The following is a 27444-nucleotide window of genomic DNA, read 5'->3' on the forward strand; positions in this document are numbered from 1 at the left end:
CTGATGCGTCAATATTTGATGTGGTTCTTCAAATATAATCCGTAACGCGAACTATCCGTCATTTTTAGTGCTGTCATTCCACGAACTCATAATTCTTTATCTTTCGCTTTACATCAAAACGTTTCTATAATTCCATATCCATTTTAACTATATTTTTATTTTAAGTTTTATCTTAAAATCGTGCTGGTGATACTAACAAACGGTCACAGACGACATTTCGTTTTAGTTTCCACTGGAGCGATAGGGATCTCTTGCGTACCGCTATTTCCACTGGCTTTTTCAACTTTTTCTGTACGTACTGCATCTACCGATTATATCTAAATTAGATTCCGGGCAACGGCCCCACAGGACCCGAGAAAATTACAGTTCACTGTCAATGGTGCATTTTTTAATTAAAAGGAAATTGAAATTTTTGAGTCAAATCCACTAAACGCGTTTTCTTTTTACTTACGTAAAGTAGACGTTCTTTCCGCGTTTTCCGGAATCAGGAAAACTTTTTTATATGGAAATCCGGGATCAACGCACTGCATCAAATAATGTCCCCATTCAAAAAACGAGCGTAAGGGTTTTGTTTAAAAAAATGTCTCGCGTCAGGAAGTACCATAAATCCTGTAGAAGTGACACCGCTGAAATATACATTATTTATGAAGGCCGCGAGTGGTTCTAAAACAGTGGCGGAACGTGTGATAAGCTAAGGGTGTACCTTCAACAAATTTTTCTTAGTTTCTAATTTTTACTAAACTTCAGCACACAGAATTAAGTTTAATTTAATTACATAATTAAAAACTTTCTTTTACCTAAAAAAAATGTCTGGTATTTTCGGTAAAATAATGTTTCCAGTTGCAATAATAGAGTACATCGAAGTTGTACCGCATTTCGCATCGTCGCGCATGAAACAGAAACAATCTAACAGGAAGGAAACATTTCAGACGACATATAATTTGTGACATAGAGTAGACACAATGTTGTTTTATACCTTCTTTCGCCGAGCTCGGATATGCCATTTAATCGCCTCATCCAGAGAGATTATAGCGCTAAGGGGTTTTTGTTTTATGGGACCGCCGTTACGTTTACGGGGTTCTGATTGTATATTGAGCGATTGCATAGTAGTATAGGCGTTTCGCCGCTCCGTTTTCGTCTTGTTCGGTACCTGTGACATAGTTTTATGGACCAATAAAGAATTAAACTGTCACAATCTTGTATTATTAAAACTATGTAATATGTAATAATATTCCATAAAACATTGGCATCGAGAAGAAATATCTCACCGTAATCTTAAGCTAAGCTACTGTTCTTAAGAACAATTTCAAATAATTATAAAATCACACTCAGCCCCTTTTTTCCTTTTCATTTAATTAATGTTGCCACGTCATTCGTCAACGCATAAGTGAGCCTGTCGAATTAAAGAATCATTAACGTTGAAAAAATCATTAGTTGTTCAGTCTGATGAAACGTAAAAGCTGCATCAAACCATAATTGTATAAATAAATATTTAATGGTATTATTAAAATTACTAACAAATTCTTTGTGCAGGTCTATTGGTGAAATGGACTCAACTGGCTCCGTCTCAGCAGTAGAATCAGCTCTCGACCGCCTGGCCAAACAAAGAAACGACCTGGAGGAGCTCTGGGCCGCAAGGAAACTCCGTCTCGACCTGTGCCTAAGGTTGCGCCTCTTCGAAAGGGACGCCCTCGAAGTCTCCTCTCAACTGGAAATGTGGTCAGAGGAACTGCAACACAGCGAACTGACCAGAGACATCGCCAAAGCCGAACAATTCTTACGCCTCCACAATGAGAGCGTCAGCCAGATGCAGAACACCACGTACCAGGTCCTGCAACAAGGGCAGGAACTAGTGCAAGTGTTTGAGAATTCCGGCATCTGCGTCATGGCCGACGCCCAATACAACGCCCAGACTAGAGTTCAGGTGCTTTTAGAATTCCTTCACGACAGGGAGATGGACCTGGAGGACCTGGCCGAAGTGAAGAGAGTGAAATTGGAACAGTGCATACAGTTGGGGCAGTTCCAGAATGACGCCAATCAAGTCATAAGTTGGATTAGGAATGGGGAGTCGATGCTGATGGCCAGTTTTACCATACCCAATAGCTTGGCGGACGCCGAGCTGCTGAAGAAGGAGCACGAGCAGTTCCAAGTTGCCATAGAGAAGACGCATACCTCTGCGGTACAAGTAAGTGCAAAAAACTTTTTAAATACGTTAATCTACGGCCAGCACTATAAATGAAATAGTATGAACAGATTGAAAAGACATTATTTTCCAGGTCAAACATCGAGCTGACGCCCTTATCAACGGCAACCACTACGACCCTCAGAGCATCAGGGACATCTCCGAAGAGGTCACCAAGAGATGGCAACAACTCGTAACTTGCGCGGAAGAAAGACATAAACTCGTAACGGCCAGCTTGAACTTCTACAAGACAGCGGAACAAGTTTGTTCTGTCTTAGACAGCCTAGAAAGAGAATATAGAAGAGATGAGGACTGGTGTTCTACCGGACAGCAGAACGTCGATAAGGCAACCGCGATCTCCCAGTTGATAAATAAACACCAGGAACAGAAGGAGGCCTTCTTGAAGGCCTGTACTCTTGCCAGGAGGACTGCCGAGACCTTCTTGAAGTACACCACCAGGAGTTTGCAGTTCTACAATTATCCCAACACGAGCAGTAACCACGAGACGAGGGTGAAAGGGATTTTGGAGAAACTGTTGAGCCAGGAGAACAAGGTCTTGGAACACTGGACTCAGAGGAAGAAGAGGTTGGACCAGTGCCAGCAGTTTGTTTTGTTTGAAAGATCCGCAAAGCAGGCTATAGAGTGGATTCATGAAACAGGTAGGTCCTTGAGCTCTGATATATCCTAAGGTGATGTATATTTGCCAATAAGCTGTTTTTAACTCAACCGTTACTTATGATAAGGTTTCCAACTCAGTTGAGACCCTAGATGATAGATATGTAATTATAGCCGGAGAGCAACGACTAAATGATGCTAACCCACATCCTACAGTGTACTTGAATGTTTTGTTTGTCTTAAATCATTAAAGCTCAAGTTTTGCGTTTCGTCACATATTTTTATATATCTGTACTAATATTTCGCCACTTCTTCCAGGCGAATGTTATCTCACCACCCACGCAACGAACCTCGGCAACAACATAGAAGAGACGGAAAGCCTGCTTCGAGAACACAACGAATTCAAAGCCACTGCCAAGGAAACCAGGGAACGAGTCAAGCTACTCATCCAACTGGCCGACAGTTTGGTCGAGAAGGGTCACGCCCACGCCTGTTCCATCAAGCAGTGGGTGGCGGCGGTGGACAACAGATACAAGGATTTCAGTTCCCGTATGGAACAATACAGGCAACAGCTGGAGGAGACGCTCGGTATACAGGAAGAGGAGAGCGAGAAGAAGGAGTTGTCCATCGATAGGAATTCGGACCCCAGTTTGGAGGCGAAGGTGAAAGAAGCTGCCGCCAAGGAGCTCAAGGAGTTGAACGAAGAAAAGAGGAGGTCTGCTAGAAGAAAAGAGTAAGCCAAATAAAAAAATATAAATATAGTATTTTTTAATTGCAAATTTGTAAAATTCAGTTGAATTTTGTTAAAACTGCCCAAATTATTAATATCATTATTCTGGGAAACAACTACTCTGCGGACTATAGCCCTGTTTTACCGAAATTTAATTGCCAACGTAAAATTACGGTTCTAAACAAAATTACAGGTCACGTGGCTTTGTAATCATTCATGAAGGCCCTGTACGACTAACACAAAACACTTTCTTTTCAGATTTATAATGGCTGAACTGCTCCAGACCGAAAGGACCTACGTCAAGGACCTAGAGACCTGCATAAACTCCTTCCTACAGGAGATGAGGACGTCCACCTGCCCGACAGCCCTGCAAGGCAAAGAGGACGTCATCTTCGGCAACATGGAGGAGATCTACAACTTCCACAACTCCATCTTCCTGAAGGAGCTGGAGAAGTACGAGACGATGCCCGAAGACGTGGGCCATTGCTTCGTGACGTGGGCTCAGAAGTTCGACATGTACGTGCACTACTGCAAGAACAAGCCCGAGTCGAACAGCCTCCTGGTGCAGCACGGCGGGAATTATTACGAGGAACTGCAGAAGAAGCACAAGGTGGAGCACCCCATCGCCGCCTATCTGATAAAGCCCGTGCAGAGGATCACCAAGTACCAGCTGCTGTTGAAGGACCTGCAGAGCTGCTGTCAGGAGGGTCAGGGCGAAATTAAGGTCTGTATTTTTTTGCGTAAACGATTTAATAATTATTATTATTTTTATTGTTATTTTAGGATGGACTGGAGGTGATGCTGAACGTTCCGAAAAAGGCGAACGACGCCATGCACTTGTCTCTACTCGAGGGTTGTGACGTATCTTCGGATAAATTGGGTGAGGTCGTCTTGCAAGACGCTTTCAGTGTTTGGGATCCCAAACAACTCATTAGAAAGGGCAGGGATAGGCATATTTTTCTCTTCGAGATGTACCTTTTGTTTACCAAAGAAGTGAAAGATTCCGCCGGCAAAGTCAAGTACATCTACAAGAATAAGTTGATGGTAAGTGACATCTTGAAAAAGTTAATAAAAATGGAGAGTTTTCATGACTCCTAAATGTTAAATTTTTATGTTTTTTTTAAATTTTATGTTCTCACTTTATTCTTGTTATCGTCGGTCTATGTTTCCAAACTGCGTTTTCAAATTTTGATTTATCTTTTACAAAATATAATATACTGCCTTGAAATTCGGTAGATGTAAGTTTATGGGAGTGTTAAAAACATCAGTGATGTCAGATTTCAATCACAATGTAATACAAGAAGGTAGTTTTCATTGTGGTAAAATTGAAACATCACTGACATTTGAAAGACAAGTGGCTCCCCCAATGTCTCTGGCCAAGGCAAACATTCAATTGTTTGTCGGTAATGTAGTTTACTCCCAAATAACTAACGTGGTCGGTAAAACAGGTACCGCTTATTTAAAGTGGGAGATCTAAATGTATCATATTGTTTAAGATGTATAGAAAAGATTTTAAGGGATTGTTTTGTCAGGAAATGTGTTTTAATAAAAATTTAATCCAACAATTTTTTCACATAACAGTTTTGTGTTTCACGAATTTTTCTAAAAGCAATTGCATATTTTCAGTAAATTCAGCCGGAGTACTTTTTTGAGAAACATGAAATTTTACATTATATGTGGATACTTAACCTCAAAAAATGTTATCCATTAAACTTAAAGTTTCGTAGAAGAGGATCCTAGCTAGTGACATGTACGAGGTAGTAGAAAACTAACAAAACTTTGTAACATTCTCAAAAACTTCACCAAATTTCATTGGAGTACATTGAATTTTATAGAAAATGTGACAGTTTGATTTAAAAAAAAATTAAAATCAAAATAGCATCAATTTCCAACATCCTTGCTTCTGACATGTTTTAAATTTTTCCAGACCTCGGAATTGGGGGTAACAGAACACATGGAGGGGGACGAGTGCAAGTTCGCGGTGTGGACTGGTAGGGCCCCCATCTCCGACTACCGGATCGTGCTGAGGGCCTCGTCCCTCGACACCAAACAACTGTGGGTGAAGAAACTCAGGGAAGTCATTCAGGAAACTTACTTCAGTGGGGCCCTGCCCCTGTCTCTACCCAAGAGCCCCGCCAAGCTCAAACCCCAAAGCCAGAGATCCAGCAGGTAGGAATAATAGCTTGAAGCTAATTGTTTTGTTTATGAACAAACTTCAAAGTGTTTTGTGTCGTGGTTTTAACAACGATTTAAAATGTGGGAACTAACGGAGAATTTGTCGTTTCAGGGATATGGAGGAATGCAACTCGTTAGACGAAAGTGTAGAAAATTTGGATCGTAACTCGCTTGCCTCGTTTGGTTCAGGCAACACCACTGATTCTGATAAGGTAAGTGTGCACGATTCCCTTTCTTCTTGAAAATAAAGTCATTGTAACGAAATATAAATGTTTGACCTCACAGAAATATTATTGTGAGTCAGTAACTTATCCATAAAAAAAAATATGGGATTTATAGTAGTGGATTAGTGGAAATATTGTAGGTAAAAGTTCAAAAAAGGAAAAAAATTAATAAAAAAATAAAAGGAATTTTGTCACAGTTATTGCTACAATTATTGCCTTTAATTGTTATTGCCTCCTGGTGTTAAATGTGAATTAGTATTTTAATCAAGGAAAAATTCGAAGTACTGAAAAGCATTCATGCGATATGTCGATACGAATTTGATCTTGCTTGATCAAAAAACCATTTTTGCATTGCTATACACACATTTGAAGAGACTGATGTAAACAACAAACCACAGTAATAAGAGCACTACACAAACCACAGTAATACTAAATAAAAAACTTGTAGAAAAACTTAAGATACACGTTAATAGTCACACTAACTTTAAATGTAACAACTTCTAACATTTTTTTCTCGAAATCTAAATATTTTGTTAATTTTTTGGTGATACCAATTCAATTTTTCATGGCTCGTTTAACAGTGATTTCGCGCAAGAATTTGTTTGGTAATTTATGGAGTCGATACTATTTTTTAATTAATACCATTTTTTCTGTAGGAATCTTACTTGGCACGAAATGATTCAATACAAAAATTGTTTTGTTAGAACTGACTACAAACCAGTTCCACACATGTTTCTAAACAGTTCTTGTGTTACAGGAACAATGAAATAAAGAATAAATAAGTTCTGCGCTGCAACTGAAGTAAAATTTGCGAGATTCCAAAAAAAAAAAAATATTTCAAAGTTGTAAATATTGTACTTGATGTAAATTTTTAGTAATTTGTTGTTATGTGATAATAATAAATCGGGTTTTTTCAACAAATTGAAAGGAAAAGTAAACAATAGCAATAATTTGTAGTTACAATTATTTATTTATTCACATCTGTTAAAATTAATGAAATCGGTGCCTTCTCCACCAAACTAATTCATGGATAAAACGATAATTTCATTAACAATCTACGGTATACTTGTTCCAATACTGTGGTTTCATTCTGAAAACGCGAAAATGAATAATTTCATCGCAATTGGCACCCTTTCCTCATTTTTTGCCGATCCTCGCATTTGCGTGCAATTCACAGCCGACCCTGCGGCTCTCGGGCCTCGAGTAAGGCACCAGGAAGAGGCCGAAGACGTGCACAGAGCCCTAATGAAGGGGGAACGTCTTGGCGCAAATACCGCAAACCCGAATCCAGGGTGCCCTGTTCCGATCCGGGCCTTGGGCAGGTCGTGACCCGCTGACATTCAGCCGCGATTGGACTGGAACAGGGCGGAGATCGGAGATCAGGAGGTGTATACCGATACGACTTTTTTCAGCATGAACAATCAGTTATATTCTCGAAAAAGCCTAAAGAGCACCCGTAACAGCGGTAATAAAATGCACCGGGGACATAAAAACGAACACGGATTTTTCGAAGGTGCAGCGAAACGCAAAAAATTAATTTCAAGCTATTCAAGTTCAGACGAGTCGTTTTATAAAATTCCTAAGCGTTTTATAAAAGGCGAACAAATTGTCAAAACTTGCGACAATTTATATCTGGCTCATCATTTTATAAAACGTCTAAACGTTTTATAAAATGTCTAAGATTTTATAAAACGTTTCAGCGTTTTATGAAACGTTTTGGCGTTTTATAAAACATTTTGGCGTTTTATAAAACATTTTTTCGTTTTATAAAACTTTTTGGCGTTTTACAAAACATCTAGGTGTTTTATAAAACACTGGGTTTATCGAACTGCAACACATTCATTTTTTAATATAAAAAATTTAAAACCAGTGAAGCAGCGCTTATGTATGCATTTTTTATCCCCTAAGGACACTTACAATGAACAACATTGTACAAATTATATGCTAATAGTGTTCGTCTACAACGCAGAAGACTTGTATCCGGATTTAACTGGATTCCGAACGCGGCGTGTCTTTTTTAATATTAAAAAACCGGCGAAATTTCGCATGTGTTGCCGCGATAAATGTTTACATTCCGTCCCACGGCACTATTTTAATAATGAAGCCTAGTTTGAGTAATAACTTTTTCCAGTGGCCATTTTCCATAGGCGTAATAAGTACAATTTGAAAAAAGGGAAATTAAACTTATACAAATTAAACAGTACTATGTACTACGTACACAATGATCATTAACATTGTTCGAAACACATCTCTGAAAATCAACTGTCAAAGAACATTTAAAATTAAAGAAGATAAATTAGAGACAGATTAGTAGACTTTTCACAACTGGGCGTTAGTACTTGATGTTTTTTTATGAAGGTACAGAATTAATTGAATCTCGACACTAGGTGTTGCGAGTATAATTCAATGTCGGTAGGGACATATAGCCCTCGGAGTAGTTGTTTCTCGCAACACTGACAATTAAAAAAAATAATAGAAGGTGCCTATAGTGAATTAAAATTACCTGAATCACACCAAATTCCGCATTGCTGCACTGCACTGCTGGGCGATTTGTCGACCACTTGTCAACGGCTGAGATTTATTGCCCAGTAGCCCAATGCAACTGTATTTGTATTTCGTTTGTCCGCGCTCGCATTCTTCAACTGGGCGTATACATTTCTACCTCCTCCACGTTTAGATTGACCAGACCTGTATATGGGTACGGCCAAAGAACAAGTTTTTTAAATATTTCAGTGCCGAGTTGCTGCGTCAGCGACCGAACCTGGTACATACTGTCATCCTCTTGGTTCTTCAATTGATATCGGAAAGACTATAACCGTGTACTCGTACCCTCTCGGTCTCCGCCCATGCCGCTATTAATATATTTTCATTACGCTCGGCAATTACTTTATTACCTTCCTCTGCGTCCGACCTGGTCAAATAGGGGTCGCGTGCCGCCCACTTTCGGATTCAGGGTAAACGCGAGCCACGTCGGCTTCTCCCGACACGCCGCCCGCCGCGGTTGAGTTGTCGGGTATTTATACTTCCTGGAAAGTGGCTAGAGGCGGTCGGAATATATTTACGGATATTTAGATGATAACGATTTAAAAGCAGACGGAAAGGTTGACGAGGGCTACCGGGAATTTTTGCTTTTTTACACGAGAGTGAGGTAATAGTTATAGGCGAACGCGTGCGGAGAAATCGATAATAAGCGTCGGTAACGCGAATTTCTTACCAAAAATGTAATTATTAAGAATGGCAAATAATAAAAATTAAACACTTTGATTAGCGACCTTGGAAATCACCGATATGAGCAGCACCAGCGCCAACTAATCGATTATATCGATGTAGAGAGGATAGCGTTTTTAAATTTATTCGAAAGAAATGCAGAAATATACGCTAGACCTCCACACGGTCATCCATGATCTAAGCACCCTTCGATTTCCCGTCTTAATAAGTAACTTTGTCGGTGCTGGCACAATGAAGGCGCTTTTATTTCTATAAGTGCAAAGTTTAGACTACGTAGTGGCGGACATCTTCATCTTGTTATGTTCTGTTTTATTTTCAATTTCAAGATAGAGGAAAAAGGCTTCACTCCGGAATATTGAATGTCGAGTTAGATTTTGGAGATCAAATTGATATACCGATGACGTATTCCCGCCTAAAAAGTGCAGCAATGCCATTGGACGAGTCAGTGTCAACATTTGAAGGCAACTTACTTCTTTAGCGGTCTTGGGAATCACCAGTATGTAGCAGCACTAGCGCTACTAGCGTTACTAAAACTTTGTAAGATAAAATTTATTCGGAATAAATGCAAGAATGGACGCTAGACTTCCTGCGATCATCCTCGATCTTCTTAATGAGTAGTTTTGCCGGTGCCAGCTTAATGATGGCACTTTCCGCATTTATTTTTAATAACAGCTATAAATAAAGTGCGAAGCTTAGACTGCGGGCGTCTTCCGAAAGTAAAAATACGCGTTTTCGCGCGCCGTCCTCGCGAATCTTCCCATAAAAAACCCGACAGAGAAGAACCGCGCCGAAGAGGAGTGATATCCCGGACCGGCGCCGTCGACGCCCGGGCCGCCGGAGCTGCGGCGGCCCGTCAGTATGATGCCGGGCAGATCCCGAGCCGCACACCACCGCTCCGACGACACCGCCGCCGCCGCCACCGGGGAGGGCCCCCCGCCGCCATGTAGCCGCCCAGCGTCGTATGGCGCTCGCCGCGAACAATGACTGACATTGCCGATCTGCGGCAGCCGTGGCGGAAGAAACAAAAGACGCGCGTCCGCCGCCGACCGAGTCCCTGCACGCCGCCGTGATCCCCGGTTCGACCGACCGTCTCGTCTCTCGTTTTAATAATTGTAATCAACCTCTGCACTCGATACGGGTATTTTCAGTCTAAATTAGCTTTAGGGCACGCATTTTTTCTGCTGCACGATCGCTTTAACTAGCTCTAAGGTACATGCTTATGCAGTGGTGACTTGTACGGTATATACAGGGTGAGTCACTTTTTTCCGCAAAACCCGAGTCGCGGCGGGAATTTTACGTTCACTCAGTATTAAGTATTTGAAAATATCGAAGAAGTTTAAGGTTGAAGACCGCAGGGGAAAAAGGAGGTTTGTCACGAAGTCATAGTTTCCAAAAATATTAATTTTTACAAAAACCACCGACTTTGTTGAAATTTTTTTATAAAGAAAATAATGTACACTGTCTGCAGATATTCTGGAAAACAAGCCGCGTATTGGAGGCAAAAAATATATCGTATTTATCTTTTTGCGCATTCCCCATTTCCCCCCCAGATGATAACATTGTTTTTACAGCAAAATATAGAATTTTGTCTATTATATACCTCCTTTTTCCCCCTATGGTCTTCGTTTCAACATTTTTTTCCCCATCATACAGGGTTTCCGTATTATATTCCAAATTTGATAAGATATACCAAATTTCCTCTCAATTATTAATTAGGAAATTGAAATGAAACATTTATTAGTAGAGACTATATTTTATCTAGTCATTTTTAATTTTTCACCCATATCTGTGGTACGGTTTTAGTCTTTTTTAAATATTTGGCCACCTGACCAAAGGGATCAATCAAGGGTTAGTCCTATGAAGCTAGTTTTGCTTAATCAAATATTTAAAAAAAACAGACGAATAGAAATGTTGTGTCCTGCACTCCAGCAAGTTGTTAAGGTTTCGAAAAATCAATCCGTTTTCGTTTTCAGAACTGGTAATGACGTTTCGCTTTCAACTGTCAAAACTAATTAAAAATGAAATGTCATTGTTGAGGAAACGGATCAATTTTCGAAACATTGACAATTTGAAGTGTGTGACAAAGTGGTGTGTATTATTTATTTGTCTGTTTCTTTTTTTCAGGGTGAGAGCAAAACTAGTTTCATAAAAATAACCTAAATTTTGCATCTCCTCACATGTAGCAAAATGTTTAAATGAGAAGAGAAAAATGACTAGACGAAATGTGTTTATCCAAGCAAACCCTTTTAAGTAATGAAAATCTCCATATTATGAAAAAAAAAAACGCTATAAAAAGAGGTAGACCGAGTGTACTTTATAATACAGGGTGTCTCCTAAAAATCGCTGCAAGCTGTAACCCCGCCTTTTGGTTTGATTTTAAAAAACAGAAGCTTTTAAAATAAAAGTTCCATGTTATAAAATCAACAAAAGATCGTGTTTATCGGAATGAATCGGCTTTTTTGTCGATTTAATAATCTACAATTTTAGGAGAAGCTTAAAATCTGAAAGGAGAGCCAAAATTAATATTTATAACTATTTTGAGTATTATTCCAGCAAATTTTTCGCTAAAATCAGATGTCGTTGATTCAGAAAGAATATGTCATTATATTTAAAAAATGACAATCACCTATTATTAACGTTTACATTGAAACAAAAAATTATACCAAGTAACTTTGTAGCATTTTTAGAGCAGTTAACGCCAACCCTTCGTTTTTTTTAATAGGACCAAAAATTACTAAGTTACAGCTTCCCGACGCTTTTTACAAAACACCCCGTATACAAACTCATTATTACTCCTAGCTCCACCAAGCTTCACTAGAATATTTTTCTAATACACCAACGGTTTGAATTAAAATGGATGTAAACTACTATTAACCGTGCGCTTTTGGTGTTTTAATACATATTTGCCGAAAAAAGTGAATCGCCCTGTTCGGTGAAAACTAGCACCGGGCTAAAACCCGACACAGACACGTTTATAGTGATGTATCAGAGTGCGTAACAGTGCGGGATCGAACATGTCTAGTCCCAGCGGAAGTAACTCATCCACTGGGGTGCTTCCCAAGAGCCAGAAGGCCAAGAGGAAGATCTCCTTGCCCTGGTTCAGGCAGGGGTCGGTGGCGAAGTCGCATCCTACGCTCACCAGGCAGCACACCATCGATACGCCCAGCAGCTTCCAAGCGAGGCTGCTGAGGCGGCAGCCCAGCCAAACCGCTCTGGTTAATATTTTCTTACACTTTACTTATTTGTATCTCCTATAATAATTGTCTATAAATAGATCAAACATCTTTGTTAAGTTTGTCCTAATCGTAATATGTTTGTATTCAAGCTTTATAATGAATGGTTGCCTAAAATAACCTTTTCAGTCACTTAGAGAGTTTTACCATGGCAGAAACACAATACTATTTTGTTAATTTTAGTAATGAAAGCGCGACTACAGAGGTTAAAAACTCATTACATTGGGAATAAATCAATTTCATGTAAGAAATTGCAAGTAACATTTTTTTATAAAGGTAGCAAAATTTTCGCTCGTTTGACATTGAATCTTGGAAGCATCACGGGTGTTATAGGATAATAATACCCCCTACGTTGGACATACAGTACGATAGACCTACAATTATTATCCATATAGCACCCTAGGTACAAGCTCAACAATTATTCTCTTTCGGACATAATGTGCCTTATTGTTCAGTTAAAAGCTGCAAGCCTACTTAGATTCGTAGCATTAAAAGACACGTACAAACTCAAACTCAAAAATCTTGTCATGTAACAAATACCTAAGTAGTTTTTTTTAATATTTTCGAAATAATATCTGCTTTCAGTAACAGCGAAGTAGGTGCACATAAAAGAATCATAGATATATCACGCAGTAGATCAAAGACGTAAGAATTCAAAATTAATAACCCGCTGTGTTTTGATAATTTTACTAGTTGTGCTAATATTTATGCGGCACGTAAATATTTGTACTAGGATATGTCCGTGACGGTAAATTAGGTCGGAACTACAACCTCGACAATTAAGTCGTTTTCCATCGGTCTAGGTATAAATCATAGAAGAAATAAAGAAAAGCAATTACGGGAAATTAGGAAGAAGTTTTGGAATAATTAAATGTGGGCTAGGCGAAAGTATTTGTGATAACAATCCGAAGTGAATCGAATTTCGAGAAAGTACATTTGTTGATAATACATTCAATTTCAAAATTGTTGTTTCTCTTGTTTAAAAAGTTTTTTAAAAAATTCCTGCCAAGATGGTAACGTTAATAAAAACAGAAAAATTGTATATATAAAATTGTCTGTTATTGCTATAAAATTGCATAAAATCGATTTAAAAAGTGTCTTCAATCGAACAAAATTGTAGCGTTATCCTTAAATTCACATAAGTGGTAAAAACACAATTCGGAAAACTGTTTTTGACTGGAAGTGGACACTACGAATTTGTGCGCATACCGTTTGGCTTAAATAACGCAGACGCTACGTTTCAGAGGATGATGCTGTTGGATCAATCAAACAAATCAACTGAGATCTACTATCTAATATCTGGATATCATCTTCGGCTTCTCATAGTTGTTTTTTATTTCAGATTCATTATTCCGTATATTTTTAATTAAAAAATAGTTTTTTCTTAATGTAATGTCGTTATTAAATTAGAAATAGTGATTCCAATACCGGTTAAAATCACAAAACGAGTCCGACTAGATCCATTGCAATAAATTTTGGCAGCGAATTACTTTTTTTCGAGTACTCTGGCTTAGATAACAGATGACGACGAGATTAGAATGCAGCCACCGCGAAATTGATTATCTATAACATGTGGCAAGCTTTCAAAACGAGAGATATATGTTTATCTAGATGTACTAGTACAAACAGTTGGTGAATGGGCAACGTTATCAGCAGTGTGCGCGCAGGGAGTCGCAACATTTTTTTTCTGTTTAGTAAATGTATCAGCGATATTGGCATAGTTCATTTTAATAAATATGTCGACGTGAGTATTTCGTTTTGGTCGGTGTATTAAAAAATCGTCATATACCAAAACATCGACAGACAGCTGCTTTCGTTACATCAATACACTGTGTACGTAAACCGACCAGTCAACGCTCCAATTATTTCCATCGCACACTATGATCCACTTTGATGTATTCTGGATAAACCGAGTATTATGTACTTGGCGAATGTACTGCGGACGTTTTGCGCAAAGAATGAGGAAATTTCAAAACAAACTGGGGATTCTTGAAATTTTTATTAATCGAAACCCGGACATAGCGGGACGTATCACAGGACGGAATAACGACAGGAAATTGCAGGATGCTAGGATAAATACGCCTACCAGCTATGAGTAATTAGATAGATCTAACAATAACAGCACACGTACTCATTTAGAACTACTAACAGTGCGATAATAAAAGCAGTGCGAGTATTTACTGAAAGTACAAACAAATTTTGAGTTTAAAAAACCTCTATTCTCATGAAAAAGTGTTTTCTACAAAGAGAAAAGATTATAAACATGTCATAGCTGAACTATTTATGGTTTAGTGTTTAGTGAATAATAACGACTGCTAAGTTGATACGTGGCTGTTGTCAAGTTGTACTAATAGCATTTATTTCCAGTAGCTTACAATCAGTTACAAGAAATAAGAATAGTGCTAGTAGCTTGCTTAATAGTATCAGTATTACCATTAAAATAAATAATAGTAATACTTAAAAATACAAAAAAAAACAATCAAAGAACATATAATTTGATTATAATTAATAGACATACTGTTATAGCTGTCTAGACATTGCAGTATTCAAAATCTTTTAAAGCAGGGATAATTTGTTCTATATACAGTAGAAACATTATGTGAAAATTTAAGTTAATCAAAAGGTAATAATCGATGTAACTGATTACAGTTTATGTGAAAGCTAACGATGTTACGTTTGTTGAAATCTGTTATCGACACACCAATTCGCTATGATCGCATTGATGAGTGAACATCAAAGAACTTCATTTTCATAAAAATCGTAATATCAGCATAAATTAATTTATCGCACTTTATTTCCTTCATTAAATCGTCTATAAAAATCAAAAAATTAAGTGGCCCAAGATTTGAGCCTTGAGGCACACCTGAAAAAAGGTCAAATGGTGATGATTTGAAAGTAGCAATGGACACTACCGCCACCACTGTCGATATCGAGTAAAAAAATAGTAAAATTTCAAAAAGCTTGACTAATTGAAAAAATTTAAAGAACAAAGTAATGTTAGTTGTAATTGGTTGAAAAATATTATTTAAAAAAAATCACGATCAATTTCGACGACTTGTAATTAATTTCTGCTTTGCTCAAGTGAATGCGGATACGCTACCGGGCGCATTTCGACTTCAACAAGCCCATATACATTATTAATGGGGTGCCAATTTCAATATACCGCATAGAAATCCATCCAGCAACCCCAATTTGTCTGTCGCGCTTTTCTCTGCATTAATAATGTCAAATTATCCTGATTCGGGACCAGGGATGGAAAATGTAACGTGAATTATTAGTGATTGTTCCGCCATCCTATCGGTAGAATGAAGATTACTTCCGTAACTCTGAATTATGTTGGTACGGAAGTATTTGTGCGAAACCTTGCAACGGCTTTGTTTAACTGTTAAGCATTTTGCCATTTTTTTTTTAATTTATAAATTTATCGATCTGGTAGGGATATGAAGGAAATTGTTGTAGACTATTAAAAATTGAGCAAAAGGGCATTCAGTACATACGATTGAAAAATAAGTTTTCAAAAAAAAAATGGTCAAAAGTAGTTGCTTTTGATAGGTGTTTAAAGTTTTGGCACTTATTACGGGAACACTCTGTACGCATTACTCTCAATAATTTTCACCGTAAAATCTAGAGGTGAATAGAGGTTTGGCCTATTTTCTAGCAGACACACTGTTAAATTACTCACCTGAATCTATCCGAAAATAACCCTTACGAAAGTTGTTGGGTTCGAAGGGAGATATCGGGATGGTGACCTTCAATTTGACTTTGACTTTAAGGGCCATTTGAACATTAAATCTAATTTTTTAAACAGGAACCTCCATTTTTCAATTTGACCTTGATCTTCAAGGCCATTTGAGGGTCAAATATGATTTTTAAATATGAACCTCTATTTTTGAAAGAAAGAAACTTTGCGTTGAGATAGGTTACTTACGGCTCTTCTTTGAATGACCTTTAAAGGTTATTTCAAGGGCAATATTTTAAATTACGGACCTGAACATCTTGTAAGGGAAGCCACCAATCTGAAAATTACCCTTAAGGAAGTTGTTGGTTTCGGAAGGGGACATCGGATGGTGACCTTCAATTTGACCTCGACCTTCAAGGACATTTGAAGGCCAAATCAAATTTTTTAAATAGGAACCCCTATTTTTTACCCTAGATTCAGAGAGCGCAAAAATTTACATTCGTTATCATTATTATTATTATGATTATTAATTATTACTATTTATGATTTTATTTAACTCTGATGGCCAGTTTGACTAGTTTTGAAACGATCCAACAGTTTTAGGACGTTCCTTTAAACGTTTTTCGCCATCCATTTTAATGGTGAAAACAATGCAGGAAAAATTTCCATCTGCCCCCCCTCCAAATCCGTTCCGTTCCGACCAGACTGGGAGGAGGTATATTCTCTTCCATTAGCGGATTAATGAATTGATTCAATTAGTGCATTTCGCCGGATCGAGCACGGCGATCGGGCTCATTGTGTGGAAGGAAGGAAACTGGGTCGGGGCGGGCGCGCGAAAAATCGATGGTCGGGAAATTGAATTAAAAAAAGTTCGCGGCGGTGTCGGGGGGCGGCGGGGTGGGAGTGAGGAGTACGCCGCGTCGCACGGTGGGAAATATTGGACAAAATTCTCGCCACTCGCCGATTTTCATCGTCTCGTCGTGATTTTTTTTTAAATAATCTCGTGGTAATCTGAATTTTCATATTCCGGTGAGGTTTTTTCGAAAAACCCTTTTTTAATGCTTAGGGAGCGCCCCAACCTCAATGTCGAAGAAAAATTTTTTAAATGTATACATACAAATGGATGGAGCCCCCAAAAATATCACCTTGTATGTAATTTTCCTACATATCGAAGAAATGTGTTGTATCGTTTGGCTCCTAATTAAATTTTGCCCAAGTTGTTATACCACAATGCTTTTTTCAAGTTTTAATTTCGTGTAAATAAAGAATTTCAAACACGTCACATTAAAAAAAATTGCAAGAGAGTGAGACAACTATTGGTTATTTTCTTTAATTGGTTTAAAAGACGTTCTGTGTCAAAATAACGCCTGCCCTAAGGGTTATAGGTTTGAGGCTCATAAAATTATTCTTTAGTACCCCTTTAAATCGAAATTAAGTTAAGGGTAGGGTAAATAATATAAAAGGCGGTATAAAAGTTTTATTCCTTCAAGCTTTCAAGAATCGAATAAAATGATAATGGTTGATATGATGGTCTTATGGCCTATTAGAAAATAACAAGGAAACCAGACTAAGACGCTTCTGTAGTCGGAGTGAAAATAGGATGAAACAAAGCCATGAAAATGTTAATGTTTTAAATTACAAAAAAAAAAACAGTTTAGGTGAGATCAGTGGTTTACAGTTATTGAATATAGAATTTAATCATTTTTAATTTTCTTTTACTTTTTCTTAGGTATATACATTAGGGTGGCCCAAAAAAAAACGAATATTTTTTTTCGTTTCTCTTGTGAAAATATGTTAGTTTATCATGTTTTAAGAGGCCCCTCAAAAAATCAGCTGAAAAAAAAATTTTTAAATATCGCTCAAAATTTTTAAAAATTTCGAAAATCGTCAAAAATTATATTTTTTCCTCGTTATTTTATTATTTTCTAGGTTGAAAAAAATCTCGATTCTGAAAATTTCAAATCGATATTTTAATTTCTTTCAGCTCAAAAATAATTTTTTAGAGGTCGCTCAAGATTTTAAAAAATTTCCAAAATCGTCAATTTATTTTAATTTTTTTTCTAGTTATTTTATCATTTTCCAGGTTGAAAAAAATCTCGAAAATTTCAAATCGATATTTTAATTTCTTTCATCTAAAAAATAATTTTTTTAGAAGTCGCTCAAGATTTTAAAAAATTTCCGAAATCGTCAATTTATTTAAATTTTTTTTCTCGTTATTTTATCATTTTCCAGGTTGAAAAAAATCTCGAAAATTTCATATCGATATTTTAATTTCTAAAGGTCACTCATAATTATTTTAACTTTATTTAAAAGTAGTGTAAGTACCTAAAATGTTTTCGAGCGACCTCAAAAAATAAATAATAAATAATATCAACGAACTAACATTTTTTAAGTGTCGTGATTTATTTCTATTCTTTTGTTCATCAAATTCAATAAAAAAAATTATTAGTTCGTTGATATTTATTTTTAGAGGTCGCCGGAAAACATTTTAGGTACTTACACTACTTTTAAAGTTAAAATAATTATGAGTGACCTTTAGAAATTAAAATATCGATTTGAAATTTTCAGAATCGAGATTTTTTTCAATCTAGAAAATGATAAAATAACGAGAAAAAAAAATTAAATTGACGATTTTGGAAATTTTTAAAAATTTTGAGCGATTTTTAAGCTAATTTTTTGAGTGGGCTCTTAAAAGATGATAAACTAACATATTTTCACAAGAGACGCGAAAAAAAATATTCGTTTTTTTTGCGCCACCCTAATATACATATACACATTGTTATGAATGTGAGATATAACAATTAACAATATGTCTTAATTGCCATTACTACTCAATATCTTCTGACACAAAGCATTGCTTTGTACCTGCTGGCAGAAAGCGACCTACTAATCTGTACGTACTGTGAACTATCCAAATAACTAGATCATTCGTCGATAATCTCTTCTACCGCTTAGTTTGTATCTGGTAATCCTACTGTCGAATGCTTGACGGAGCTTTAGTCACCAGAGTAGTTGTCTCTATGTAATATATAAAATATTGTATCTTGTAGAGTTACGCCTTATAGTGAATAATAACATTCCCCTCTTTCTAATCGCAAGAAAGTGACCCCAGAGAGAATCCGAAAACTTATGTGAGACGAATCATTATTCAATGTGCCGCACACTTTAAAATATAATTACTTCTTTGTTTTAAAACAAAGTCATTGTTTTTTAAGAGCCCATACATATATATTTTACATTTTACTTTATGGAAAACATTAAAAACCACCTTTTCTCCGAGCTTCGTTTTTAATGAGCTCATTGCGTTGTTCGAGTGTATATTTTAATACCCCTTGGATTATACTGTAATTGTTTCCCATCTCTAACGTCCGTTAGAGATGGGAAACTCAAGTGGAGTAAATCAACGTCATACGATTCGAATCGGCTTAAAAGCAAAGGATAAAATAAACGCTGAATAATTGTGTGTCTATGCATCAATGATGAGAACCGTCGACATTTTTTCGATTTTATTAGATAAGAATTTGTATTTATTTGAACATTACGAAACACATTTTTTCTTTTTTTCTTCATTAGAATATGCTTTGTGACTTTCGCAGAATAAATTAAACCCATTCGAGGTGACAAAACTTTTAAATCTTTTTAAAACTGGCTCTTCACCTTTGTTTCGAATGCGATGACATCTCAACTTCGCGTATGGCAACTAAAATACAAATTACCTTATAATACAATTCTGTTAATTAAACCGAACCGAGAATTGCGCTCATGAAATTTCAATGCGATGCGTGCGGTACGCCAGGGGACCGAAAACACATCCAATTGCATTAAAATTGAAGCAGGATATCATGCAGCTAACTGATTAATTAAAGCGTCATCTCGTGTAGCGTGGGTAATTAAGCAGCCTGCGAACAAGCCAATATCTCAACCAAACTGGCAGCGGCGTGTTCGAATGCTCGTTTGCAACGCGATGTATCGCGACAATGAAATTTGCACGCGCGGCGTCTGCTTAGCGCAACTCAAGACGACATTGAAACAAATAAAAATAAAGTTAATTCAAATAGACATACAAAAATAATACAACACTAAAACAAAAAAGAAAAAAAGTTGAAGTCATCATATTTTGACAATGAGACTCATACCGTTTTTAGAGGATGATTTATGTGCTCGCATAGAAAAGTTAAAAAAATACCAACTAGGTACCTATTTCTAGTTGTATATTCCTAGAAAATTAAATACTTTCTTAATGACAGATACCGGCAACCACCTAAAAGAACTTGTATTGATTCTATCGGAATTTCCAATGAATACATATTTTCGTTCTCTTTCCTTGATTCGATATTGCACCCTTTTAGATATGTTTATACTCCAGGAAATATAGAGTTGGGCGCGACTTTTTGTTTCGGCAAGCTGAATTTATCACTATAGATGCTAAATATTATGTACAATAACATATTAGCTTCCACAGTCATAAAAATGGGGGGAAGATTATTTACAGGGTGGTTAATTGTATCATTTTTACGTAAATTCACGTTTTTCGCTTACAACTTTTTTCCGTTATTTTCCTGGTCTATTTACATTCGACTGGATCGTCAACACAGAAGCACTATAAATGTTGTAAAAAAAACAAACATGTATAAAGTGAGACATTTACTTTTCGTTCAAATTTCATTTTTCTCTATACAAAACGATGGTTAGGTAAATACAATATTGTGTGGCGTTACGTAAAAAAATAATTTGATTTTCTTATTGCAGTTACCCAAAATAGCATTTGAACTATTCCAAGGCGTTAATACTATCCCATTTGTCGCAAACCTGGACCAGTCAAAAATAAACGTGTTTCATGGAAAAATAATTATAAATATAAATTTGTTTTTAACTGAACCAGTTAAATATACCGAAAAAATAGTTATTTCGGTACCCAGCGCACTCGGCATATTTTACGTCAACTTCATTCACGTTTGGTTTGCGCCTTTTTTTACTGGATTTATTCTGGCAGCGAAAATTATATTTTTAGGTTTGGAAATGTGGGACTTCCTGTTTGTCGCGTAATCATACTTCGCCGACATATTATCGGAAGATTTACACCACCGCTTTGTCCCAAATGTTAAAACGTATTAATACCCGCCGAAAAAATGTAAAGTGCTTTACTCGCCATTCCTGCGACAGCGAAATATATTATCGTTTTTTCTTAGTCCAGTCCAAAGTTCTTCCACTGCCAAAAACTAAACTGGTTGATTATATCAATTTGAGTGAGATAATAAAGAACAACTTTCGGATTTTGAAAGTTTTCTAGTAGAAGGGAAGAAACTCTGTTCTATATCGTTTTGTTTTCCGATATCTGTATTGTTCCCAGACTTAATGTAGAAATGGTGTGTCAATAAAACAGTACGTGAGGCCATCGTTGTTTCGAAATTACCACAGCTCTATATCAGTTGTCGTAGAGTGTTAAATCGTTAACTACTTTATGCTGGAAGTTATGATTTCATTATATTTATAGCATGGTAGTTTTGGTTAATAGGTTGTAAACGAACGCGCCAAACCGCTTTAACTAATTGAGAAACATCATTTTCAGGACATAAAAATGAGGACGAAATTGAAGAAATGGTTTTTGATTTAATAAAAGACATCTGACATCGGGACTAGATGTACTACAGCACTCCTGAATATGACTAATGTAATGACATAACTAAGCCGCAGATAGAGATTTGATAACAGTTTTGGTACTTCTCTACTTTAGCAAGGCCTTTGACGCTGTTAATAATTCAGTGTTACTAGCATTGTTGAAGTCAGTGCTTTAGATGACAAAAACTTAGGTGGTTAAATTTCGCAATACTGATAAGAGTCCCAAAGAATATTTTTATGTGGAGAAATCCCTCAAGGTTCCATTCTGGGACCTTTATTAATTAAGCTGTATACAATGTTATTTTCATGCCTTTTTAATATTCTAAAATTAATGAGTTAGCCAAATGTAGTGTCCTAAAGGAACATAGTCTGATGAGTCATTTTTTAAGGCAAGAACTGCATGAAAATAAAACAAATTTACATAATAATATACAAACACCAAGATATACTTAATATCTAATGATACTTTCTTGTTCCAGGCTGGAGTATTGGAGATGACCTGGGTGATGAGCGACTTCACAGCCACCAACCCCTCCGAGTTGAGCGTCACAAAGGGCCAGCAGGTGGAGGTGGTGGAAGTGTGTTCTTCGAAGCCAGACTACTGCCTAGTGAGAATGCCCACCAGGGGTACCGACCACGACGCCGCTGCCGTGCCCGAGGGTTTGGTGCCCCTGTCGGTGCTGAAGCAGCCGCCCGCTCCGAGGGGTTCGCCCTCGAGGAGGCCGCCCCCACCGGACCACGATATCGGTGAGTAGTTCATAAATCAAATTTTTAACGTATAAAACGTTTCTTGTGATATATCTGAAAAGCAAAGATATACCGCTCACTTCTTCAGAAAAAGCTTTGAAACTCAAGGAAGTTTGAACCGATGACGTGGCAACAAACTCGGGAATAGTTCAATCAAAATCAATTCCTGTTTTAGGTACTTAAATTTTCTATTTTTTGGCAACTGCACAAAGAAATAAAAAACTCTAATCTAAACTTGACGATGTGACGTGTAGAGATTTAACAATTTGGAAAAAAAAATTGAAAATTCCCTGGGTATTACTTCACACTTTCTTTATCGAAGTTTTGAAATAGTTTCCTTTATAAAAGTTTTGATTCACAGTTTTATCATAATTTCGATAAAGCATTCCTCTCTAAAAATAACCCAAAGCCAAGTAAAAGTTCCGCTGTGTTTCTTCCGCGCTATTTACCCTCCTATGACCGAACCGAAGGACATATCAAGACTTCCCGGCGTTCCTCACTTTCCCCGACCAATTAGCCGCCTTATTTAACTTCGACTACTACATCCACCCCGAGCGGGTTTTCTCGTACGCCTATCCGCGTGTCCCCCTCTCCTTCCCTCCGCCCCCCTCCCGCCCCCGACCGAAAACAAACAGCCGCACACATACCTATACGGAACGGCGACGGGTCGAACTCCCTCGCAGCGGCAGCAGCGCGTAAGGAGCATCTCCTGCGATGCTGCGGGAGGTCGGGTCAAGGTCGGTGGTGGCGGCCAATCTATTGATCCCGCGGTGCGGCGACGCCGCTCCCGAGTAGCCTCGCGCTCACGTGGTGCTCGGGCACGCCGAGCCGGAGGATGCGCCCGGAGATAGCGGCGGTCGGGTACCCGACACGTGCGTCACGCAGAATCCTTTAAGAAGCCGCGTAGAAATGGATTTTTTGGGAATTATGAAAAAAAAATGATTGTCAGTTTGGCCCCTGATTTAATTTTTAACAACAAATTGGAATAATGTGAAAATAACAATAGGCCTTCCCCACTTGTTCGCTTATGACACGCACTGACATTCCTTAACTGGATATTGAGACAGGGTGGGATTTCAATAAGTCAAACCATGCAGTTTTAGTCGTTTCTATATTAGAATTTTTTTTGTTATAACATTGATCTTAGCCAACTATACAAAAATTATGTTTTGTTTAAATGTGACTTAAAAATGTTTTGACATCCAAACGAATTTTGTACCTCTTACCAACTTCCGTGTTGGTATCCCTAAGAAAGTAATCTTTTATACTAATTTAATTTATAAAATAAAGACCTTTTCGTTTTTCGAACGTTCAAATCAATTACATTATTCTTCGATAAACAAATGATAATTTAGGGAGGAAATGGTGCTTGCAAACCATCATATAGCTTGAGAGAGCTGGCATATGAACTAAACATATCTCACGAATCAGCATTGCTGGTTCCAAAAGAGCTGAAAATACGATTGAAATTCGATTCGGATTCTATAGTCATGGAATGGGTGACGAGATAAAAATCAGTCAAGTTGATTGTTTCCTTTGACTATTGTGGTGTTGCTCACACAGAATTCCTTCCGGGTGGGGAAATAGTCAACAAAGAATATTATCTGGGCGTTATGAGGCGTTTGAATCAGCCGCAGAAGACCAAATTTATGTAAGGACCATTCTTGGATTTTGCACCACGATAATGCACCATCACAGAAAGCGATCATTTTGAATGAATTTTTGATCGGAAACTCAACAAATGTCATCTAACAGCTACCGTATTCGCCGTATATAAGCCTTGCTGACATTTTCCTCTTTCCCAAACTAAAATTACCATTGCACAGTGTTCGACTTGGCAAAATACCTATTTTTATTTCCACAATTCCATTTTTGTAATATTTATCGAAGATAAGCCTTCTGCTGACATTATATTAAATATAAATGTTTGATTTCAATTTTTATCAGTCCTTATACCTTCTCGATCATACTCAACGTCTTACGTTTCGCCAGTAATGATTAGATAAATCCACGGGTATTCAATGACGCTATGAGCGTAACAGCGTGAGTGATATTTAACAGTGATGTCCGTGTAATCAATAAGCAATATTCTGTAATGTTCATTTTTCACAAGAAACATGGTGAGTAGAATTATATATCAATTAATTGGAATCGAAAACGCGTTACGATTGGATTATTTTTGGAGAGTGGCTCGCAGCTATTACGAACCGCAATAAAACACATAAATATTTTATCAAAATTTTGTCTAGGCATCGGTGAAATATATGGTTTTATTTTTAGAGCGTTATGTGTTGCTTTACTACGCGTAGTAGACTGATTTACTAGATGGTGAAAATTTTATGGATTTTTCCGAGACCCTCAATATTTACATTTCTCGTTAGAAAAAATACATTCCGTGCCCCAGTTTGATGAATAAAAATATTTTTCATTGCCCGCACCGATTTTTCTTATCTGACTGTGATATCGTTCGCGTATATACAGGTATTATAAATATCTAACAGAATAAATAACGCTTATATTATGCCAGAAATATTTCATGTTAAACAAATAATACATGATGTTTCGCGTAAACGATTCGCGAACACAATTTATTGCTATACAGCCCATATCTAAAACAATCTCCGTAATTGTTTTTAATAGCATAGTATCACTCCGATCTCGATCGTACGAACGTAAGAGGGAAATTTTTCCTTCTCTGTTTTAATGACTTTGTGATTTATTTTATTACTTTGGTCACTGCACTGCACTGGTTGTTTTGCCTTATATGTACTTGGTCTTTCCTATACATTTTTTTTCTGAGACGTTAAGTATATGGGCTTTGCAGATAATTTTCTCGTTAATTGACAAAATCTAGGATGTTTCGTGCTCTATGTATTTCTGAAACCTGAAAAAACAATAAACGTAAACATGATAGTTCGTGTAATACTCTGTCCTTGTCAAAATTATTTTCTCCATATTGTTTTTCCAAACGGTAGAATTACTCTAGTTTCTGTATCTATTGTACTTAAGATTAAATCAAATAAAAAAACAAAGGAAGATTACATTCATGAAAACCGAGAAATTTTTATCGTGGTAAAAATGTATACTTTACGATTGTACTTTATATAGTTTAGTAAACTAAAAACTCAAACATTTATTCAAAAAAAGTTTGTAACATCTTTGAAACCAGTAACCTATGAAAACGAATGCAACTTATACTCATAATTAACATTAATGTACACTACATTTTTGGCAGAACATGGAACACTGTAGATTAAACCATATTACCGGTACTGGACAAATATTTCATCATCCTATGTTTACAATAACTACCCGTCATTTTCCATAGAGAACTATTAGGCTATTGATTATATAAAAAAAAAACAGGGTTAAAAGGAACTGACTTCAAGCAATTTTATTGTATAAATCGTTCAAAGGGTCATTTTAGATGAAAAACAGCGGAGTGCTATTAAATTAGAGGGTGGAAATTGGAGATAGGGGTGAAAATGTACCCCTTTTTGTTTTTTAATTGTAGCTCGAAAACGAAGCAAAATTTCGCTATAGTTCATAGGAAAAATTATTGGCTTATGGCTTATTTATAAAATTTAGAAGGAAAATTTTATGCAAAAATATCGTTAGTAAACAATTTGAAAAAAAAGCAAAAAATTCGATTTTTTTATTTTTTTTACTTTCTTGCCTCTAGTTTTTTTTTTAGTAAAGATAGGTATAGGCATTACTTCATAGAAAAAAAAGTAGATAAAATTTCCTTTAAAACAAGAGGTTGTAAAGTATTTTTGGATGAAAATTGACTGATCTATGGCCGCTCAAACTTAGTCATTTTTTTCGGAGATAAGACATTCAAGGATTTTCATCACATGACTTGTTCGAAGGGTAATTAAAAATGAAAAAACCTAGGGGTGATATTAAATTAGAGGGTTGAAATTGAAGATAGGGGTGAAAAAGCACTTTTGCAGTTTTTTAAATATAGCACGAAAACGAAGCAAAATTTCGGCATAGTTCATAGGAAAAATTTTGTAGCGAATTGAATTTCTCATCGAAATGGCTTATTTAAAAAATGTAAAAGGAAAATTTTATGCAAAAAATCGTTAATAAACAAAATTTTAAAGAAAGCAAAAAATAAGATTTAATTTTTTTACTTTTTTAATAACATAATTTAGTAAAAACTTGAGAATTTAAGTATAATAAAGTTTATTAATAATGTACATACAGTGTGTCCACGGATGGAGTTGACAAGAGGAGAAACTCTTTTGTTTTTGACTTTATCGAAAAATGTCACTCATTATAAAAAAGTTCTGCCCCTAGAAAAAATTAGGCTGTCACACAAACATCTTAGATTAGATGCTCATAAATTAAAAAAGCACGAAAATACTCAAGACAGAAGTACCATTATTTATTATTTTATACAACATTTTTATAAAACAAATCTGTTTATAACCTCAAATAATGTCCTAATACAAATTTTAAAATAAAAATTTCAATTTTTGAGGTGGAAAGTAACTATACATTTAGAGTAAAAGTCAGAAGACAGTAAAACGCTTAGGACACAAAAAATAATCAAGTTAATGGAAAACCATTACTTTGCGCCCGATAACTTTGTAAATAACAACTGTAGACTTTTATATCAGACACCTACCCGAACTGCATTCACTGCCTTTGTCCGTTTTAAGCCCACGTAAAAATCTCCTACATAAAATGAACACACGCATACGTTGATAGGGAATTGTGTAGAGTTGCTCTACCAACACAGAAAATTTTAAAATGTCTCATGTAACAAAAAAATATTTAAAAAATAAAGAAAAGAAGTCATTTGTATATCTAATTTACATCTGTATATTATCGATTATATTTTACACTTTTTATTTTAAAGAGAAAAATGTTCAATAGTGTAAAAGTTTAATTTGAAATTTGCGAAAATTAAAGATATTTCAGTGGTCAAACAAATATTCCCGCTTCCAAGGCTCACCTTTAAAAATTAAACCAAATTCTGTGCTACGATTTTCCTTTTTCAAATT

At 36.5% G+C, this 27444-nt stretch overlaps 1 protein-coding gene across 1 annotated transcript in view; it reads left to right on the forward strand.

Annotated features, from left to right (window-relative positions):
- The first annotated feature begins 1537 nt into the window (after positions 1–1537).
- The window catches only part of LOC108907445 (triple functional domain protein), a 74126-nt gene continuing 48219 nt past the window's right edge, over positions 1538–27444 (forward strand). The window contains exons 1-8 of the mRNA XM_018711127.1: positions 1538–2185; positions 2277–2841; positions 3116–3530; positions 3786–4251; positions 4311–4571; positions 5455–5696; positions 5815–5914; positions 22165–22432. Coding sequence (XP_018566643.1) covers positions 1547–2185; positions 2277–2841; positions 3116–3530; positions 3786–4251; positions 4311–4571; positions 5455–5696; positions 5815–5914; positions 22165–22432 — 2956 coding nt within the window. The 5' untranslated portion in view covers positions 1538–1546. The remainder of the gene's footprint in view (positions 2186–2276; positions 2842–3115; positions 3531–3785; positions 4252–4310; positions 4572–5454; positions 5697–5814; positions 5915–22164; positions 22433–27444) is intronic.

The sequence above is a fragment of the Anoplophora glabripennis genome, unplaced genomic scaffold, assembly GCF_000390285.2.
Source record: "Anoplophora glabripennis isolate ALB-LARVAE unplaced genomic scaffold, Agla_2.0 scaffold5, whole genome shotgun sequence".
NCBI classification, from domain to species: Eukaryota; Metazoa; Arthropoda; class Insecta; order Coleoptera; family Cerambycidae; genus Anoplophora; species Anoplophora glabripennis.